General features: G+C 37.2%; 3 protein-coding genes across 5 annotated transcripts; 1 reads left to right on the top strand and 2 right to left on the bottom strand.

The window, feature by feature from the left end:
* Positions 1–1,217: 1,217 nt before the first annotated feature.
* On the bottom strand, positions 1,218–10,646 carry LOC135078674 (vesicle transport through interaction with t-SNAREs homolog 1A). The gene is made up of 5 exons (XM_063973218.1): positions 10,194–10,646; positions 10,004–10,062; positions 9,747–9,870; positions 7,025–7,236; positions 1,218–6,523 (listed from the first exon to the last, which is right to left on the bottom strand). The coding sequence occupies exons 1-5, from the start codon at positions 10,285–10,287 to the stop codon at positions 6,374–6,376; spliced, it is 639 nt and encodes a 212-aa protein (XP_063829288.1). The 5' UTR covers positions 10,288–10,646; the 3' UTR covers positions 1,218–6,373.
* A 140-nt stretch (positions 10,647–10,786) lies between these two features.
* On the top strand, positions 10,787–15,031 carry LOC135078665 (tyrosine-protein phosphatase non-receptor type 13-like). Of its 3 annotated transcripts, none has more exons than XM_063973195.1 (2): positions 10,787–11,037; positions 11,648–15,031. In XM_063973195.1, the coding sequence occupies exon 2, from the start codon at positions 11,652–11,654 to the stop codon at positions 14,925–14,927; it is 3,276 nt and encodes a 1,091-aa protein (XP_063829265.1). In that variant the 5' UTR covers positions 10,787–11,037; positions 11,648–11,651; the 3' UTR covers positions 14,928–15,031. The 3 variants fall into 3 exon arrangements, with proteins under 3 accessions (XP_063829265.1, XP_063829266.1, XP_063829267.1); XM_063973196.1 differs by lacking the exon at positions 10,787–11,037 and adding an exon at positions 11,174–11,196; XM_063973197.1 differs by lacking the exon at positions 10,787–11,037 and adding an exon at positions 11,267–11,287.
* A 610-nt stretch (positions 15,032–15,641) lies between these two features.
* LOC135078676 (heat shock protein 60A-like) lies at positions 15,642–17,765 on the bottom strand. Its single transcript, XM_063973220.1, has one exon. It carries the CDS (start codon positions 17,617–17,619, stop codon positions 15,901–15,903), a length of 1,719 nt encoding a protein of 572 aa, XP_063829290.1. The 5' UTR covers positions 17,620–17,765; the 3' UTR covers positions 15,642–15,900.
* Positions 17,766–22,795: the final 5,030 nt, after the last annotated feature.

Consider the following 22,795-nt stretch of genomic DNA (forward strand, 5'->3'; position numbering starts at 1 on the left):
AGGGTGATTGTGACGTCACTATCATTATTAATTCGAAAAAAAAAAACAAGTATTTCACACTGGATGTGTTCTGCTGTCTGTCAGTGGTCAGGTTAGACGTGGACATTGTCGGTCTCTTATTACATTTTGTAAGGATGCGATCTGACCGTGGAACGTAGACTGCATTCACTTTGACTTGCCACAGACCGCGTCTAGTGTGACAGACAGTGTTTAATGTCTACTTTCAATGAATTTTAGATTTTTTATGATTGATGTGATCACTTATTTAAATGTCCATCATTTAGACATAACATAGGCTTGCATTACTTTCACACAAATGTGTTTAAACCTTACATTATGGATAATTATCTTCTTCTGTTATTCCAGGACGCGAAACTGAACGATTACAAGATGCGATTGATGTCACTCGGCCAGCCAGTCGACGAGCCAACGGAGGAGAACCTCACGTAATCAACCCCGTACTGACTAGGTTCTATGTATAGCAGGTAAATGAGACGAAGTTAAACCGTAGGGAATAAGATAGTGCGTACCCAGCTTCTGGCCTATTGGAGGGCAAGTCATACCCAGCTTTTGGCCTAGAGGGGCAAATCCGATTTTTTTAGGTCATATCCGACTTTTTATCTTAGTTCTTTCTGTAGTAGGTCATACATTTTCAGCAAGATTTCCATGGGGGGGCAGCTGCCCTCCCCTGAGTACGCCCATGAAGTATATGCTAGATAACATTGCTGGTCTGAAGAACTACATCCTTAGCTATGAGGTGCCAATCCCAATTTAGTAAAGATTGTTTTGAAAAGTTGATCAGACCAAGTACAGTAGCTGGGACCTTCTGTGTTCAAGACAAAATACAAGTCACTGCGCAATCTCGCCGTCTTATTAATATTGATTTTAAATAGAGTAACCAACACATTTTATTATTCCATAAAATAAAATTGTAATTACTGCAAGAGGTCCATTTTGAAAATGAAATCAATTTACTTTTAATTGATTAGTTACTTTAGTTAATTATGTACAGGTTTCTTCGTCTTAAAGATTCGATTATACACCATTTTATATGGCAACTTGTGCTTATTATCTTAAATATCCAAGTTAAAAAGTATTTCTCATGTAGGTATATTGAGTGAACTTAATTAATATTTGAAATTCGAAATAAACAAATTAATATTATGGATGTTACATGATGCGTAAAAACATAATAAAATGATTGATTGGATTTTATAAAATCAGAATGTTTTCTATACACATTACTAGGTGCAATCTATTTAGTTTCTCTAGCTTTATGAGGATAGTGGTACAGGTTCAAATTACTGTCGCCAAAACGTCATTTATCGATAGGTTAGGTTAGGCGATAGCGATAATATTGTGTGATGGAAAACATGATTGCTTTTGTTGGTCGTTATGGTGGCAGTTTATGCAAAGTAAGTAATGCCACATTTATCTAAATATGACGGATAGAATGAGGATAATTAAAATATCATGGTCATAGACATAGTAAATCTGCTGATCAAGACTTCGGTAGGGCTCTACAAACCTAGTGTAGCTAGTTATGCTATCAGCTGTGAATATGCCGTATTGTAAATTGTTGAGATAGACGTAATGTACGAATCATTGTGCCTTTCTTACATGTTTTTGTATTGGAAATGGCACAGTCGTTTACTGTTAATTTTATCTACTGATTGATATTGTATTTAAATGTATTATAAAGATGTAGAATTAATATATTATGTAATTTTCTTGCAAATTTTGTTTCATTTCTGATCTATGTGGATTGTCGTGTCGTTATGGCCATCTTAAGTTTCAAGAAAATGAATAAAACTCGTACATAAGCCACACCTTTTATTTGCCTTACATCAATATTGCACAGATGAGTAAATATTTGATCTACCTATCTACACTTAGTTACCTACATAACAGTCTCACAATAATCATAAAAAGCGTTAATGTACATTACGTTACGTACAGATCGTATAAAATACACGTTTTTACATTAGAAGAGTGCAGAAAACCGTTACTGATGGGGTTATACCACAGAATAATAATAAGTACTACGTACAGAAGTTTTTCTTCGCGAAGGTATTCAAAAAAATGTATGCTCAATGTCATCAACAATATGGTGTAATTTAGCTTGTCTTATGAGTCGAGCACCGTTTTGTTGACATAGTCAGTGATCGGTACTGTCTTGATGCCATAGGGCTGACTGCTACAAGAAGCTACTGTGTCGCCATCTAGCGCACCACACTTGCATTCACTGCTCTTCGCGGCAACGCGCAGCTACATGCGGCCGCCAGTTATATAGTGTAAGAGCTAGCACCTAAATATTTTATAACACACATAACTGTGACAATTTATTTCACGTGGGCGAAGCCAAAAAGCTAGTAAGAAATAAAAATTCAATTCAGTAGGTATTTCAAACCAAATTTTATTACATAAACAAACATTATACTAATTTCATTATGGGTCCTTAGTATGTGAAAACTGCAATTGACGATATTTCGCACTGTTTTCAATATTATGTATTACAGAACGTATGTGTGATGGGATGATATTTTCGAAAACACGATTAGAAAAATTTTTTCTCAAAAAAAACATTTACCTCTGGATTTTTTTATAAAAGTTTAATATGACCGTGTTTTACAATAAAATTCCTATAAAATCACAAAGGTATCATGTTTGCCTCTTTGATTTCCTGGCTGTTTTAGATTTCAAAAACCTAAATGAAATATATTAATTTATTAACTTTCTGATAAAAATGTGAATGGCTCTTACGATGTCCCCCCCTTAAATCAAAATGTCTTTATTTGGTCTATATGCCCATCATCACTACGTAATAATTATAAAAAAAAGTCGCTTTCCTGTCTGTCTGTCCCTATGTATGCTTAGATCTTTAAAACTATGCAACAGATTTTGATACGGTATTTAGGGTTCCGTAGCCAAATGGCAAAAACGGAACCCTTATAGATTCGTCATAATATAGTCTGTCTGAACATAGAACGTTTTTGTGCACTTTTTAAAATGAGTTAACCAAGTATATGGCTATTAGACTTGCACACGTCCGTCCGTTTTTTGTAGGATTAATATAATTAAGTAACATTTATTTTTTGCATTCGGCTCTTGGTCTAACCCAAACGAAACACGAACAACTAATGAACTAACAATGAACAAAGTTGATAAATTAGTAATATGTAAATAATGAATTTGTTTTACGAGCTGTCCCGGCGTACTTCGTACCGCAAATTAATATAAAGTTGTTTAAGTGATTTATAAAATCGCAATATTAATTTTTGAAAGTAGGGTCATTGTGCTGGTTTTCTATCTAACTTCGGTTTTCGTCCATTTCACTGAGCTGCCATAAACACATGCGTAAAATTTGAATACAAAGTATTGTATTCACAGAAGGCAGTAGCCATCCCGCGCTAGTTTTGTTGCAATCTATAACGCCAAAGCAACAGTTCTACCTAAATGAAAATGTAATTTAAAAAGTAGTGAGTTCAAAAAAATTACGTAAATGCGCGGCCATACACCGGTCACCGGTACATTGCAGAAATCATCGCGCTAGAAAAAAAACGTGCTGACAGCAATGATATTATATAAAAACAAAAGCAGATATGTTATAAGCGCTCGCGCTGTGAATACTCAAATACGTCCCAATTGGGACGTCTTGTGTTTAGTCTTCGTGTGGCCTGCGTCGTGCGCAATCGCGTGCGTACCACACCGTAAGTTCCTGTGTTCTTACCAAAATAAATAAAAAATGCCATCGTGTGTGTTTCGAAAGTGTACCAATTATGACTAAAGTAAACAAAATACAAGGGATCTCTTACCACATGTGATTATGCAAAATTATTTAGTATTTATATTTTCAATTATTTATGCCAGCAATCAAGACGCCATGCGCCATGTTCAAGTTAAGAAAGAGAAAGCGATCTTGTTTTGACGTTAGAGCGATAAGGATGGGTGCGCTGCGGACATAGATTAGTTAGTTCAGAATCGTTAAAACTATAGCTATCTATTTCATTTGCGTGCTATTTCGTATCTTTTGTTTCACTTATCAGTTACATTTGTCAATGTGTGCAATTTGGAATAGCTCGGCACGGATTAAAATCGTAATTTCTATGAACGTAACATATCTATAGTTCTTTAATATCATTGGCTGACAGGAAAAGTTTTTGGCACGTATGTCTAATTGATAGCATTATAAACACAATTTTAAGTGTTTATTAAACTTCTTCATACAAAATTAAATCTTAGATGACTAAGGGTCATTTTTTTAAAGCATAGCTCAGGTCATATAGCAGGCAAATCAACTCGGAAAGGGATCAACAACGTATCGCCTTTTGTGGCATGGAGGTAATAGTGGAGAGGAAATATAGATCTATACAAAAATTCGACAAATTAATGACAAACAGCTGTTTATCTCTTTCTAACTTACCCCTGGTGATGTATAAAAAAAAGAAATAGATAATGTTTGGTCAGTACTCATTCTGGCAACATTTTCATGTGACGTCACTAACTACCTGACTTGTGCCGAGTAGGTACCTACATACAAGATTTAAGAAAACAACATATTTATAGGCAATCAGCTGACAACTACACGCACACACACACACACAAATACCTGTCAGCTGATTGCCTATATTGCGGCCATGTTGTTTTCTTAAATCGTGTATGTATTTATAATGCGTGTAAATGTGTGCGTAATGTACCGAGTACGTTTATTTTAAAGTTACGCCAAGTCCATGAGACATTGATATACGTCAGTGTTTTGCGAGCTGTCATTGCCCTTCGCGCGCTGTCATCGGCGAGGCAAGGCGTTTACGTTACAGTGCGGATTGTGTGTGCGTTGCAGTATGGACTTTAGTTGACTGCCTTTATGAGCACTCGAACGACATAAAATAATATGATACATTTATGTAAGGGTATTTTAAGATCACAAAGTTGGCAACTCAGATAGTTGGACGAAAACCAGCGCAAAGACCCTATCCTGTTTGACACCTATAATAATTGACAATAGCTGGCTCGGCGAACTTCGGCAAACTAATGTGTGACGTGAAGTGCCAAATCGCGGAAAATGTCGGAAGAAATACATGAATTTGCATGAATTATCATGAATAACAATAACCACTTATTTACCTCTCAGTGTCTTCAAACAACTTAAAAAAAGTACATTGTGTGTTTTTATTATTATTTAGGCAGTTAAATACTGCACAGTATTTTTTTTCCATAATACAAGAGTACGCGTGCGTGTGTCAATGCTCGCTCGTATCTCGTATGTGACGCCTTGTCGAATCGCCTCCTGTAGGTGGGCTATCGTGCGTGTTTTGTTTTCGATGTGAACTCGCGGAGATGAACAGGCCTGGTTATACTTACAAGTTTATTACATATTTATTGATAGAATGAGTTATGTTAATAAATTAGCTATAATTTTTCATTTCATTATCAAGAATTTTTTAGGTGGTTTAAAATGAGCCTATCTACAATGCTGGAAGTATAAACATAATTTGATTGTCTTTTATAGTAGTTTTATATGAATATAAATAACTTAAACCTAATTTCTAATGAATATAGTGTAATTTTTAACATAATCTTAATAAATATAGTCAGGTACTTAACCAATATGTGATTTTTTTAAATGTAACAGTGCGTGAACACACAAACATAAATAAACTTAAATTATCACAACACAGGAATTCTGAATAACGCGTAAAATATTTTTTTCTCATGATATTGTTTCTTAAAATTATTAAATGCTTTCTTTTTTTTACAATGAATAAAAGTCCTAAATTAAGAATACTGTCTTTTTTAGTCAATGTATGGAATATGAGGACAATAATAATACAATGTGTCCAAGTATGAGTTGGAGATATATCAATGTGAGATTTTTTTTATGCATAACAGGGATGCTGTAGTGAATAAAATTCCCATAAAGTTGATGAAAGCAACAAACTATTCAGTGTGTAATGTGGTTTAATATTAGAATGCCAACTTATGTGCAATGCGCATTTTCCATTTTTTTTTTTTGAAGGGACGCGCGCTTGTAGCTTGAAGAGCTTTTCCAGCAACACCGGGCAAAGTGGCGAGTACAGAAGGTACTCTAGCCGTTTGGCGATCGTCGGTGCGCGTGCCGACGAGGCCGAGTGTGGGCTTGCAGCAAGCCCAGGCTCGTCCGCGTCGGTCGCAGACCGACGTTCGCAATCGGGCCGTAGTGCATTTTCTATTAATATTATCCTCAATTAATAACTGGGATAGTGTAATGTATGCTGCTTGTTAATAATTATATGCAGCAGCTTACCAATGAACAAATAAGAATATACATGCCTCTTCACGGACACCTAACCAATAGATTACGCATATGGGTACCTCACTTTTCTGGTCAAGCTGGCTAAGTGACGGTGAAGTATATGGCCAGGCAGCCGAGCCCGCCGAGCACGACGAACACGACGCTGAGCACGAAGCGGTCCTGCAGCGCCCGCATCACCATTGAGTTGAGGAGGCGCGACGAACGGTTCAGCTGCTCGTCTGTTTCACGGAGCTGGAAGAAAAATTCATCATGTTAGAGGATTTTTCATAACAGCTGCTTATATCTAGTGATTGATTCACGGAGCTGGAAGAAAAATTCATCACGTTAGAAGGATTTTTCATAACTGCCAATATCCGGTGTTTGCCTACTGAACTAATATATGCCTAAGCTTGCAGGTATAAGATTTTTCACGTAAGTACTTGGACATAATGATGATATCAAATTTCTGACTTCACCATACCATTTACATGACCATGTTAACATGGGCTAGTGTCGGCTCATATACCCATTTACCTAACACCCTGTATATATAAAAATGAAACCCGTTTCGCGTTGTCACGGCATCACGTGTGAACGGCTGAACCGATTTCGATAATTCTTTTTTTTAAATGTTTGTGGAAGTCCAAGGATGGTTCTTACGGAAAAAAATATTAAGAAAATCTCTACGCTAAGGCGGTACGAAGTTCGCCGGGTCAGCTAGTTTAAAATAAATAAATTTACAAATTCTCTTACCCTCCCACGAGATCGTTGTATCGTCTCTCTCTGTACACTCAAGTCTTGAAGTACAGCAGCGCCAATTTGTTCCGTCTCCAGCACCAGCCTGTATCCCTCAGTGATGGTCTTTCCCGTGCGCTCCACTCGCTCAGTGTTGTCCAGTAGCATGCGTTGTTGATCGGCTAAACCGCTCCAGTCTTCATAGTCTTCTATCTCATTGTCTATGTTGTCTATAAAAGTTTAAATTTCAATTTAATTCAATACCTTTAAGAAACAAGTCAAGTGTGCATATCGCACACCTAGATCTAAACTGAGACAACTCAAAAATTGCCAATTTTGACTTATGCTTGTATTCAAATACTCGGTTATCATACGCATCTTTCCAACATAACAGGTTTAATAAAGCCTTGATCCATTTGCCGCTAGATGGCGATAACTTACTTTTGTTGAATCAACGCTTGTCAACCCCTTCCACCTAAACAAGCGTTTTGTCAGTTGACCTTCGCTAGTATCAGAGAGTGCACGTATTAAAGTAAACGAAAACGCGGATATTTAGATTTGTTACAGTTAAGCAGAAAATATATAATGAGTTAATTTGAGTAGTAACAGTATTGATGAAATGTTCTGCAATAGTCAACCAGACCATTTTGACTTGTTCCAGTTTTGTTTGATAAAGAAACTTATATTTTGTTACTATTTTGAGTTGAATTTGTTTTGATGAATCAACTTGTGAATTTCTAGTTGGCGTAGTTTTGTTGAAACAAAATTCAATTCAATGTTTTTCTATACAGAACGCGTAGTTTTGCATGTTTCACCTAAAATCAGGTACAGTATGATAATCCCTGTTTCTAAATAAAGTTAGTTTTATTCAAACTGTTCAACTGTTGTGTTTGAGAAGAGTGTTTTGAGTTAACTTACTATTGTTGGATAAGTAAAAATTACAGTGGATATTTTTTTTATTTTCCCAAAAAAATATGCTAGGTCGTTTTTATTTAAATATATTGAGAGAACAGTGTAAAGATAGTTAAAATGGCAATGTACAGACGACGGCACTTCAAGTTAAACACTGTAGTAACTAATGTAGTTGTAATACAAGTGTATTGTCTGATATGCTGTTGTCTGCACAAGAGATAAAACCTTCTTTATAATGTAGAAATAAAAAATAATGTAGAAAAAAGGTTTATAATAAGTAAATAAATTATAAATAAACATATCAATCAGCTGATGCTAAGAAAAAGTGGCTGAAGAAACTCAAACACCTATCATGTTCACCATGTCATGAAATCTTCATTTATATCTCTTATGCTGATCCAAATCGTGTTAAAAAAGAACTGTTTTCTCAAACAATTCCTAAATTGATGATTAAGGATATCGAAACATTCAATGAAAACACTTTAATAGTGCAGGAAGAGGACTCAGCCACATCTTGAAATTTTGAAATACAGAGGACCAAAGAACGTGGAAGAGATGACATTTGAAAAGTTTTATGACACTAAAATCTTGCAAAAAATGTGGGCAACTAATTTGGTTGTAGACGAAAATCGGAATCAAGTTAAATGGCACGATATAAAAATTTTAAGAGTGGAAAAGGAGGACTCAAATCTCAAAATGTCCAAACAAAACTGATTCAAGTCTAAATGTACTTTATTATTTATACGAAGTCATTCCCCTAAAATGTAACAACTAAAAAAACTGCGATTAAAGGTAAAAAGGATAGATTTTTTGACCCAGATTATACAAAGGGTCATTTCACAGCCTATCAATAATCCAAAATAAAACTGAGTTTCATAACTTCCCTAACAAAAAATGTAGTAATACGTTTTTTTCGCCTCCTGAAAAATGCCCTTTTTTGAGTTGTCTCAGTTTAGATCTAGGTGTGCGATATGTTACGGTTAATGTGATAAATTGAAAATTATTAATAATAACCGGTTATTATGAATAATTACCGACAGTCGCGGTAAAAGTGATAAATTAATCACATTTAACAGTGATTATTTAATAATTCAACCTTAGTACTAACAAATTTCATAAAAGAGAACAACATCTTGTGTACGTGCTCGTGTACAGCCAAACTTTTGAACGTTTTGATATCATATATTAATATAATTTGGCATAATGAGTTTGGAATGTTTCTTGCATAAAATTACTTTTCCATGATGCCTATAACATAATGTTTTGATTTAAAGTGAAAAATAGGTTAAGGTGCGGCGGGGGTGGCCCTTGGGCCACCCCTAAGCCGCCTATTTAGTTTTATACACACATAAATAACCTCATATTAATCACATTTACCAAATCATGCGGTAATTATTCATAATAACCGGCGATTATTCATAATTTTCACATTTATCACTTTGACCGTAACACATACACTAGTCTAATAAATTATTTAACACTTGTCCTAATTTGTTAGATGATTATTGTTTGTTGAAGGCCGAGTTGCTCCACTTAAACTATGACAAACATCATAAATCTGTCAAACTCCATACAAAATACACCTGTTATTGTTATAGTTTTATTTTATATGTATAAAAAGCTCATTGAAGAATTAATTAAATTATCACCAGGCAACCTTCAAATTCCACTGTCCACCGTGTTTCTCTAAACACTCGACATTGGCAAAACCAGTGTGCTTCAAATTCGCACCATTGAAGCCATTAGACAGAATAATAATAATTATTATAGTTACGGTCAAAGTTAGGTTGGTGCAACTCAGCCTAAAAAATGTATAAAAATATCATACACTTGGCAGCGTGGCTGGCGACTACTGCTCGGTACTCGTCCTGCACTCGCAACAGCTCCACGCGGTAGGCACCCACGCGCGAGCCCGCACCTGCACTGCGAGACTCCAGCTCCAACTGTTCTAACTACATCCACAAAATAAACAACAACATTTCTGTTAAAAAGGTTTCTAGTGATCCAATCAAGGATTATTATTGTAGTTAAACGAAACGAAGCACTAAAAATATATGAATAGGTCATTTAGAAATAAGACCTTACCAAATCGTTGGCTTCTTCAAAATTCGATAGTATTTCTCTGGAAAGTTGATCTCGATTTTCTGCAACATAACATTTATTCAATATTTATTTTACTTAATATTCATTGGCATCACATTTCATAATATCGATATGAAACTTGTTGGAATCTTTTAGAGTCGAGAAGAGAATCAAAATAATGTTTTACACTTGCCTTCATTGCACGATATCAGGCGACTGATTTTTGCAGTTATGTCAGCAGTAAGCACTGAATATTGTTGCTCGTAAGACTGTATTAGCGTGGCCATTGTAATAGCTTTCACGTTTACACACTATTTACACTGTAATCGATGGCATTTTCCCAAAAAACGATAAAAAGCAAACACTCTTGTTCTTCTACACGTCAGTCGGAAAAACGAATGATGACATTGCGTTTTATTTGCTGTGTTATTATCAAACTGTCAAGTTTAGTTTAATGTTGACCGACGCAGCAAACTACGAAACAAAACGCAATGTACTACCAAGATTTTCAAAAACAATTTTTTCAATCTTTATTCCTTTATTCGTTTCTCGTTTGTTTTGTTCTTTTATTAAATTCTTTTGTTTTTTTTTATTTAATTAGTTAAAGTAGTTTTCGATCGACGATTAGAGCAAAAAATTCAATGCAACATGTGTGCTGCACCTGTGTGTGCATGCGACAAAGAACAATAATTATTATTGTTATTACAACAGACAAGTGCAGCAGTGCATGCCGCTTCTTATTGCCGCTCAACGAAAGAAAGAAGAGGAGAGGTAGACGGGTGGCTAGTTGTGTGCACGCACAGAGCACGTAATAGTTTGTGTGTTTGAGTGAGCGAGCGAGCACGAACGAGCATTAAAAAAATTTGTTCGGTTCAGTAGCTTACTAAATATGACAAGTTTGGTAGTTTGTGTTTATTCTTCAAGATTTTGAAATGGTGAGACCTGTGAATAGACCTTGGAATTTAAATTTTTGAATAGTTTATTAAATACTGTACAAATCAGTGTCTCCTAAGTCCGCGACATGAGTTAAAATAAAGGTATGTACCTACAATAATGCTTTGTGCCGCATTCTAATGTTTTCGTTCTAACTTAGAGATTATTAGTCATTCGAATCTCTACCGGTTGAAATGTAAATGTGTGTACAACGTATCTATAGACCTATAGACTGTAGTTTACTTCGAACTATCTATTTAATGGTAGATATTAGTCATTCATTGGTTGTTGTGACTGTTGTAAAAGATGCACTTTCTCTCGTGTGCGTGGTCTTAAGAATGCGCGTATTTTTATGTAAATTCCGTTCAATACCTATTGATGACTTGGTGATTTATTCATGCATGACAATCATAGCATTCGTTAAAAGTTTTAAATAATTTGATGCAGGAAATCATTGAAATGTTGAGCTGATTTATGTTTAAACCACTGAACTGTCTATTCACTATTAAAAAATAGGCAGGTTCACTAATATAATGTAGCCTACCTAATTAGTTAGACACCTATGTTTAATTTTGATACATTCCTTATAAAATCATCAGAGCTACAATATAATCTTCTCAAAAATCATTATAAAAATCAAATGTGTCGTTGACTCTAGGAATGTCACTCAGTATACATAATTAAAAAAACAACCAATTATTTGTATTGTTACAGAGCCATGATCCGTAGTTGTGAGGAAGATTCAGGCCGCAGCTCCTGCTCAGCAGGATCTGTTGGCCTCAGCCCGATAATAGACTATCATGAACTCCAACCTGACTTGCCACATCAGGTCAAAAGACGACATGCCAAGACACAAGAAGCAAGCACCAACACCAACTTACAAGTAAGCACCCGGCCAAGGAGCTGTATTTCTCTCTTAAAATCTCCAGATGAAAGAGACCCTTTCCCAAGCTGCAGATTACCTACCAGACACAGAAATGTTGTCTTCAACATTTTTGACATTCCCCGAAGAGGAGGCCTAAGCAATGCCCATTCCACTTTAGACATTGCCTGCAGCACCCAAATAGAAGAACCTGTCTCTAATGCTGCAGTCTCCATGACTGCTATAGCTAATAACGATATTGATAGTTGTAAACCAGGACTTACAAACACAAATTTCCGCAGAGGGAAACCGGTTCAAAGAGCAGCATCAAGGCTGTACAAAGCTGAGTGTGGTTTCAAAGGTAGAGAAGGATGTGTAGGACCTGAGTTTATAGTCCGAGCCAACCAACCTGCCAAGAAAATGGACTTGACACTCTCAGCTATTTCAGATAGGAGAATAGTAACTGTTGTTTTATTGAATGGCCAAAAGATGGAAGTCCTGTGTGATCCAAATATTATAACTGCAGGACAACTATTTGAAGCTTTAGTTCACAGTGAAAAGTATGAACACAATTTCATGCTTGGTATTGCTGTTTTGATTGGAGGAGACTTTGTATTTTTACCTGATGACTACAAATTGAAAAAAGTTGCCCCTGAAGGTTGGCATAAAATGCCAAGTAAAAGATGTAAAATAGTGGAGGAAAATGTCTCTCTAACGGTTTTTTTGAGGATTAAGTTTTTCTTACCTAAAAATATTTCTGGTAACATACAAGATGGCGAATGGAGGTACCGAGTTTATTTACAACTTAGAAGAGCAACAGTTGAGGGTCAACTTACCTCCACGATACAGAATCTCATTTTATTAGCTGGGTATGCCCTGCATGTAGAATTTGGGGAGTTCTTATACAGGGAGCACGGTTCTGCTGATTATTTTCTTTTGGAACATTATCTTCCTGAAAGTGCAATAACACATGATATGGCAGATATTAAACTTCGAATGAAAAGGGCACATGAATCTCGACGTGGATTAGACAGAAATAAGGCTATTATAAATTACATAACATTGGCACAAACTTTCCGCGATTATGGAGCACATTTTTACTCGGCTATCTGGGCTACCAGAGACGGTTTTTGTAGAGATGTGTGGCTATCTATTGGTCCTCGAGGTGTGACACTGTATTCTAGAAATAACCACAACTCTGAAGAATCTGGTAGTAACAATAACAGGATCGTTTTGCAAAGCTTGCCGTGGCATCACATACATACTTTCTATTACAATAAGAAAAGCCTATACATCATACCAAATTCTTACTCGGGTCTATCAAAAATCGGAGTAAAGTACAAACTTAAAATGATTGACAACAAAACCTACTTTACATATTGGTTAGCTTCGCTTCATCATAGATTGTATTTAAAATTGTATGCGAAAGAAGACTTCATAACATATTTATCTGGTGAATTGAGTAATCCTGTAACTGCTGAAAGGAATACAAATAAAATTGATTGCAGCAACTACCAGGATAGCTACAATTTAGCTGTCAGGAATCCTAATCCAATAAGAGTAAGAAGACCAACAAGGAGAAGATTTAGAATGGACCTGTTTGGCGAAAAGAAGGTACAAAATAAAGAGAATGAAAAACCAAATACAGAAGAGCTACTACGACAAATACTATCATCGTCACAACATAATGACGAAAGTATGCTGAACACTTCCAACCCAAACACTCAAGGCAATTCTTCCAATGATGGTTTATCATCTTCTGAAAGTTGTAGTCTTCCAAGGAGGCATGGAGTAAAAATGGGAACAAGGGTATTTAATGGCATGAAGCCAACTGTCGATAATAGATACCGTACGTCTCCTATTCGCAATACATGTTTTAGGTCGGATTGTGATTTCGCGACGACACAAAGCGATTCCGACGACTTAAGTTCGGAGCAGAAACAACATTGTAATGTGGATAGTATGAAATTACTTCCTGAAAGACATTACAATCAAAACATTTCTACTGCCCCAACTGCTTATGTTCTAGAATCTCCAAAAGTGTACTCTGAAGCATTCAATTACAATACCACTAATAATGAATCTTGTTTGAACACATCCCTGTTTGAAAAGTTGGACAACATGGGCTGTGTGCAAGGCGAGAGAGTATTTGTTACTGTTACTTTAGAAAGGGACCAGATGAATGCGTTAGGCCTTCAAGTCGCTGAAGGTTCGGATGGGAATGTTTACATCAAATCAATAACACCCGGTAGTCCGGCAGACCTATGTAAGAAATTATTGCCTGGAGACCAAATTATATCAGTAAATGGAAAAACCCTACTAAACGTAAAATACGACAAAGCTTTGGGAATGCTGCAAACTGCACCACAGACAGTGGAGCTTATAGTTTTACAGAATACTCTTAAGCCATCGAGTCTGGAGTATCAACACACTACAATTAGTGACGATCACAGTCAATATCCCAAGTTAAGAAATCAAAAAAGCGTCAGTGTAGCCAGTGCCTTAGATGGAGAAATAACAGACGACGAGCTCTTAAATGAAGAAGCATTAAAAACAATTTATGCTCTAATAAAACTGACTAAGGAAAAAGTTATTAGTCGAATGAAAGACAAGTCTAGCAGGCAAAGTACTCCAAACAAGAGTAATCTTCAAAAATGCTTCTCTGAGGTACAAGTTAACGAGGAATCCGATATCGGTAACTATTCATCTCAAGAGAGTACTCCACGGAAGCGAAATGGTCTAGGAAAGGGAAAGTTCAATACATGGCGAGGTCATTTACCGAATAACATGCCGAAACGAAGACCGCTTAGCCTTAGTATACCTACTGATATGGATCTACCTGAAGATTACTTGGACGATAACGAATTGCTGAAGAAGTCATCATTGAAGTCCATACAGTCTTCGTTGAATAGTTTAGATAAATCTGTTAAAAGCACATCTTCAAAGAATGTGGCTTTGCCTAGGAACTTTGGACTTGGCAGAAGATGGTTGGGCCCCGTGCGGTACCCTGTGACGCCATGCAAGAACAGCAACAATACCACCGAAAACAGTGCAATCGTAGACAATAATATTATAAGGAGACGTTTTGTATATGGTGCTGGAGATTCAGACGAAGATCAAATATTTTTGTAATGTTTTACAGTTTACTAATATTGTTAACTATCGTAAGTAGATAGGCATAATCATTATAGAAGTTATATTGTGATAATTTGTAATAAATATTTTTATATTTAACACTGTGTTGTTTTCATTGACGTTGTTACTGAGCTGTTGGTTGATTGGTCTAGTAGCTAGTAGTTAGTTTCTAATCCAAAGGTCTTGGGTTCGATTAACCTTCTGACCGCTAGCCAGCCATGTCGCGTCCAAGTTGTATTTGTAAGCCCCACATTATAAATTATATGAGCTTTCAGCTGGGTGGGGAGGCGCCTATTACTCTGGGCTTATAAGTAAGTACCTACTCAGATGAACACATGGCGTGTATAATTTACGCCAGTGGTTTTAAATCTCTGACCTAATAGGCGTATCTCGAGATTAACATCTCGCTTAGTAACAGCAACCATATCGCATTCCGGCATTGATAATAGTAATAACTAGTACTATGAAATGTACTATAAACTTGTCTTATCATTTGACGAACTAAGGCATTGTTACGTAAGCCGCACAGATACCGGCAGCGATAACTTCACAAAGTGAACGCGCGCGTATTGTTTGCAAATTCTCAACTACCACATGTGGGAGAAAACTTTTTACAAAATCTCATTAACTTTCGTATTTCATTCATATCAAAACTCTCACTAATGAAAACGTCAAGTTGTACTTAACATGAGCAAGGAATGAAAAAAATACTTTAGAAAACATTATTTTATTATTAAAAATAACAGTTGCTTGCACAATTCAGCCAACATTATAACTAACTAAATAAATCTACTACATTTGTAACACAATCAGACTCATTAAAATAAACGGAAACTACGTAGTCATTCACACCACAATTTTTACAACTAGAACATATCAATTAAATTGCCATACCCACAACAGGTGATGTAACTATTATAACATAGTTCTTTATTCACATTATTAAATGCATCAATAGTCTATTCGGTATTTACATCATACCGCCCATTCCCCCCATGCCGCCCATGCCTCCCATGCCAGCCATGGGGTTGGGCTCCTTCTCCTGAGGGATGTCGCAGATGACGGCCTCGGCTGTCGTCAGGAGTGACGCGACGCCACTGGCGTCTGTGAGCGCTGTTCTGACTACTTTGGTGGGGTCAATGATGCCCTTCTCAATCATGTTCACATACTCATTGTTCAGAGCATCATATCCGAATTCTGGTCCCAAATCTTCAACTTTAGCAACAACAACAGACCCATCGATTCCTGCGTTGCGTGCAATAGTCATGCAAGGCATTCTGAGGGCTTTCTTGACAATTTCTACACCGGTGGCCTGGTCTGGGTTGGCAGTCTTGAGCTGTTCAAGTACTGGAATGCATCTGAGGAGAGCTGAACCTCCGCCGGGAACGATGCCTTCCTCAACAGCAGCACGGGTGGCACACAGGGCATCATTGACACGGTCCTTCTTCTCATTGACTTCGACTTCGCTGGAGCCACCGACGTGAAGTACAGCAACACCAGAGGCCAAGCGGGCAAGACGTTCCTGCAGCTTCTCCTTCTCATACTCAGAGGTGGTTTCCTGGATTTGATCACGGATTTGTTCAGCTCTCCTGTCAATATCGGCCTTCTTGCCCTTTCCTTTGAGTAGCAGTGTGTCATCCTTGGTGATGACAACCTCAGCAACCTGACCTAAATCAGAGGGCTGGACATCTTCCAATTTGATAAGGTTAGCATCATCACCGAACACAACACCTCCAGTAGCGATAGCCATGTCACTTAGGGTGGCCTTGCGGTTGTCACCAAAGCCTGGAGCCTTGACTGCAGCCACTTGGAGACCAATCTTCAGCCTGTTAACAACCAATGTGGAGAGAGCCTCTCCATCAACATCCTCAGCAACGATGATCAGTGGCTTCCTTTGTTGGTTGGCCATCTCCAGAGCAGGGATGATAGTCTGCACATTGCTGATTTTCTTCTCTGAGAACAAGACTAGTGCGTCCTGGAACTCGACTTTGGCGCCCTTGGAAGAGTTGATGAAATATGGTGAAATATAACCTCTATCGAATTTCATACCTTCAATGATTTCTAGTTCGTCGGTGAGCGTTTTCCCGTCCTTCACGGTTATAACGCCGTCGCGGCCGACCTTCTTCATGGCCTCGGCGATGAGCTGGCCGATGGCGGTGTCTCCGTTGGCGGAGATGGTGGCGACCTGCGCGATCTCCTCCGGTGTCGTGACGGGCTTCGACATCGTCTTCAGCTTGTCCTTGACTGCATCCACCGCCAGCATGACGCCCCTTCGGATTTCAATGGGATTCGCACCCTTTGAGATCTTCTCGAAACCTTCCTTGGCGATAGCTCTCGCAAGAACGGTGGCAGTCGTGGTACCATCGCCGGCTTCTTCGTTTGTGTTGTTCGCCACATTCTGGACCAGTTTTGCTCCGATGTTCTGGAATTTGTCTTTGAGCTCCACTCCTTTGGCGACGGTGACTCCATCCTTGGTGATCTTCGGTGAGCCCCAGGACTGTTCTAAGATCACATTTCTGCCCTTGGGACCCATTGTGACAGCGACGGCGTCAGCCAGGACGTCGACGCCCTGGAGCATGAGGGCTCTTACATCAGCACCGAACCTTACATCTTTGGCGTAAAATCTTGCGTTTTGATATGATTTGTGGAATGCAGCAGTCTGGCGAACAACACGAGGCAAACGCAACATTTTGAAATAAAATTAAATTCGATATTTGATGCTCCAAGGAGTTTTCCAACCTCTGTCTATTTCTCGAAGATTCTCGCCGGGATCGCAAAACGTGATCTTCTGCCGGTTGAGGTTATATCGAGCGAATGAATGGCGTCGGAGTACGGTTCAAGGTGCAACACTAGTAGAGAAAAAACGTTCCATTTGTCGTTTTTCAACTTCGATACACGTTTGTCTCTTTCATTAATCTAATATTAAATAGAGATAGAAATATAATACATTTCCATTACATTGTCATCTCTCGTGAAACGGAACGTTCAATAAGGACCATAGACAAAAATTTAATAAAGCATAGTTCTCACAATCTTACTTTTATTGAAAAAATATCTGTACACGCCTTTACGCGATAGAAAGTTGCTAGTGTGTAAAAGCCCTAAAAAGAAAAATAATGACACGCGTTTGATGACATGTGTCAATTGTGTCATTATGACATTTCGCGTTCTTCGGTCGCGGTCACAGATGAGACAGGGACAGATAGGAAACGGCCCTATTGAAAAAAAGCGCGGGAAACGTCGTACTTGGTGGACGTCATTTTTCTTGCTAAAAATTTTTAAATTAGAAAAAGGATCAGATTGGTGGTTTAGTGCATAATTAAGTAGTATTCTAAGTTATATTTATTATTTTATTGTAGTGTAGCATTCACTTCTGCAGTTCTGGGTGAGTTTTAATTGTTTTTTCTCGTGATGAACGAGCCGGACGATCCTGGCGGGACAACCCCCCAGGCGTCAAATTTTGTTACTATTTCAACATGTAGCCAGTCAGGTATGGATACGGAAGGTTCTGTAATGGACACGGACGGATCTGAAAGTGCTTCTAACCCTTCTAAAAGAAAGAGAGTAGTTGTACGTAAAGTTTGCAAGCATTGTAATAAAAAGCGTAAAAGTCGTCATAACAAATCTTCTACATTGAGCCAGGTACCTAATGATTCAGATTGTTGTTGTGCAAACACAGAGAACGTAAATAGCGCTAAAAAAGTTGTTGAAAATGAGATTCCTTTTGTTACTCCATCAACTCCTGTTGCTACTCAGTCCCACACATCTGATTCGACCCCTGCTGCACCTAATTCGGTAAGTAGATGCTTTTATGAGGCTACTGATGTTGCGCCCTTTGTTGTTCATATACAGAAAGAACAATCTATGCCAAATGAAAACTGTACTCTGCACCCCGTGACTGTGGGTCATTTTCTAAAACGAAAATCTATAAGAGGTATTGTTGATGGTAGTCTGAAAAAAATAGGCAGAAATCGGATTTCTGTTGCTTTCTCTCGTTTTGAAGATGCCAATGCATTCCTTAATAATGACTTGCTTAAAACCAACAATTACAAGACTTTTATTCCAACATTCAATATCACACGGATGGGAGTGATCAGAGGAGTTCCTACAGAGTGGAATGATGAGGACATCCTTAATAATATAACTGTACCAATGGGGTGTGGTAGAATCTTAAAAATTAGAAGGTTGAAAAAGAAGAATTTTGTTAATGGAAAGTCTGAATTTGTCCCCATTGAGACAGTTGTATTAACATTTGATGGTCAGGTTCTGCCTAAAAGAATCTTTGTTTGTTACAACTCTTTGCCGGTTGATCTTTACATTTACCCAACAATCCAATGTTACCAATGTTGTCGCTATGGTCATGTGAAGAGTCAGTGTAGGTCCCTTCCAAGATGTTATAAATGTGGTCTTGGCCACACCGGTGATACCTGTAATGTTGAGGAGGAAAATGTATTATGTTTCTTGTGCTCAGGTCCCCATCAGGCTACTAGTAGAAAATGCCCTGAATACACACGTCAAAAAAATATTAAGGAGACAATGGCCAAAAGTTGCATTACTTATGCTGAGGCTTTAAAACTGCATCCTCCAATTGGTAAATCTTTTGCAGATGTTGTAAGATCTGGTAGCTCGACTCAATCTCATTCTCAAACTTCTGGAAATCTTCCCCAGAACTCAAAACTAAAATATGTTCCAAATAATAACCCAGGCTGGGATTCTTACAAAAAAACTGTTTTAAAGAAACCTAGATCTCCGTTCAACCCAGGTAAAAGTTATGACCGAGAACAACATCAAAATATGACCAATGATTATAATACTCCGTTTGGCCCAAGCCAAAATATTTTATGTAAAGATGACAATTCAAACACCTTAACAAATATGTCAATTAAAGAATTAATTATTACTCTAATTACCTCTTTAAATCAATCTAATTTAGTACCGTCCCACGTTGCCCTTCAAAATAATGACCTCGTAGTTGACCTTACTTCTATTGCTGATGGTAAAGTTCTCCCTAGCAGTTCAATGGAACTGTCGAAGCATTAACAGTAAAAAAAGTGATATATTACATTTAATTAATGAATTTGATCCCTTTTTAATTGCCTTACAAGAAACCTGGCTCCGTCCAGATTCTAATTTTAAAATTTCTGGTTTCTCTTGTGCCAGAGAAGATAGATATGATAATTATGGTGGAGTAGCTTTGTTAGTCCATCACTCTATTCCATTTACATATATTCCTCTCCCACCACACAATAATGATTTTTCCATAATAGCTGTTTCTATAAATAACACTAGTTTTGTGTCGGTTTATATTCCTCACCCGTCAACTGCTATATATGATGAGGTAGAACAAATTCTTAGCAACATATCTAGGCCTATTATTATCATGGGCGATTTTAATGCTCAACACCAGTCATGGGGCAGTAGCAATTCCAATTACTATGGCAATAGAATTGTAGATTTTCTGGATAATAATAACTTGTGTATTCTTAATACTGGAAATGCTACTCGTCGTACCCAGCCGCACGAAGGTGTGAGTGCTCCTGATTTAACTATATGTAGCCCAAATCTTGCTTCCTCTTTAGCCTGGTCCACCCTCCCTTCCACCTATGGGAGTGATCATTTTCCAATTGTCTTTTCTTTTCCTGATATTAATAAAATTAATACTAGACGCCCTCCACGATTCAAATATAAAACTCAAGATGTTGACTGGAACCGTTATAAAGAAAAAGTAGAACTGAAAATTCAATCACTGCCTGTAGTTCAAAATGATAATTATACCTATTGTGCTGAAGCACTAGCATCTGTTTTAATAGAAGCAGCAGATGAAGTTTTTCCTGTAAAAAGTAGTAATAGAAGTAAATTACCCCCTCCCCCTTGGTGGGATACCGAATGTACGGCCGCTATTAAAAAGAGAAAAGAAGCCGAAAAATTATATTCCTCTTATTCTACAGCCGAAAATTTTGATAATTTATCGAACGTAATTAATAGTACTAGAAAACTATTTAAACAGAAAAAGTGGGAAAGTTGGAGAGCTTTTTGTCGTTCCATTTCACCTGATACTTCGCCATCTGCAGTTTGGACCAATATAAGGCGTTTTCGTTCAGCATATAAACCACCTACACCCAAGCTCCTTCATGAACCACTAATTGAACAATTTTTAGATAGTCTTGCCCCTTCTTTTGCCCCCCAAGATCTTTTAATTCCAAATGAACAGTTTTCTACTAATTCAGATCAATCTGAATTAGGCAATCCTTTCAGTATTTCAGAGCTGAAAGGTATTCTTTCATATGTGAAAGATTCTGCACCTGGCACTGATGGAATTCCTTATTCTTTTCTGGTCAATTTAAATGATTCAACTTTAACTTATTATCTTTCTCTCATAAATTTTATAATGCAGTCCGGAAACATTCCTTCTCATTGGAAAATTCAAGAAATTATTCCTATCTTAAAACCAAATAAATCTCCATCCAACGCTGACTCTTATCGCCCAATAGCACTATCCTCTGTTCTTTTAAAATTAGCTGAGCACCTTATTAAAAATAGACTTGAATGGTTTGTAGAAAGTAAAGGTCTACTGAGTAATTTCCAGTTTGGCTTCAGAAAAGGTAGGAGCACTGCTGACAGTATTGCCATTTTTATAACCGACATCAGACTAGCCTTCTCAAATAATGAACACCTTCTTGCAGCATTCCTAGATATATCAGCCGCCTATGACAACGTAGTGTTATCAATCCTCAGAGACAAATTAATAAAATTAAATGTTCCTTGTATTTTAATAAATTTCATTATAAATATTTTAGTTGGACGTAGTATTAATATTGCATGTGACGATTCTACAAAATCTAGAATTTTATGGAATGGATTACCTCAAGGGTCTGTTTTGAGCCCACTACTTTTCAATATATACTCGTCGGATTTAGAAAGCTCTATTAATAATAATGTTAGTATTTTGCAATATGCAGATGACCTTCTCCTTTACTTTTCTGATAAAAGCGTTGCAAAATTATGTTCATCACTTAACTCTTCTTTACACTTGCTTAAGTCATGGCTGGATAGAAACGGCTTAAGTCTTTCTGTTGCAAAAAGCTCAGTTGTACTTTTTTCCCGAATGCGTCGCCCTCCTCCAGTATTAGTTGAGTATAACAATTTAAGTATTCCGGTTAATAATGAGGCCAAGTTCTTAGGTATAACTTTAGATTCGAAACTTACTGGAATGTCACATTTGTATAATATTAGTGCTAAATGTGAGCGTACACTTAATATTTTAAGATGTTTAGCTGGAGTATGGTGGGGTGCCCACCCATTCAATTTAAAACTTATTTATAATGCCTTAATTAGGAGCTCTCTTGACTATGGCACTCAATTTTTAGAACCCTGTAGCATGGTAGGAATTAGAAAGCTTGATGTCATCCAGACAAAAGCACTCAGAATAGTAGTTGGGGCAATGAAATCTAGCCCGAATAACGCACTGCAAGTTGAATGTTCTGACCCGCCTTTAACACTTCGTCGTCAATTTCTCTGTGATAAATTCTTATTTCGAGCTTTTCAGTTATCAAACCATCCTTTGTTTTCAAAATTAGAAGCATTGTCTGAACAAGTACAAAATTCTCCATATTGGTCTCATAAAACTCCACCATGTCTAGTCATTAGTTTCCGAAAACTCCTTTCTTTACAAGCACCTACTCACAAATCTATGTATTTGCCTGTATTCTGTGCAAATTATAATGCATTAATCCTTTCTCCTAATGTTAAATTTGATATTGATATTTGTAAGTCTGATATTCATGCAAATGTAAAATTTAATATGATTTTAGACAATGAGTGGGACGGTTGGCATCATTTATACTGTGATGCCTCAAAACATTCGA

The sequence above is a fragment of the Ostrinia nubilalis genome, chromosome 15 (assembly GCF_963855985.1).
Source record: "Ostrinia nubilalis chromosome 15, ilOstNubi1.1, whole genome shotgun sequence".
NCBI lineage: Eukaryota > Metazoa > Arthropoda > Insecta > Lepidoptera > Crambidae > Ostrinia > Ostrinia nubilalis.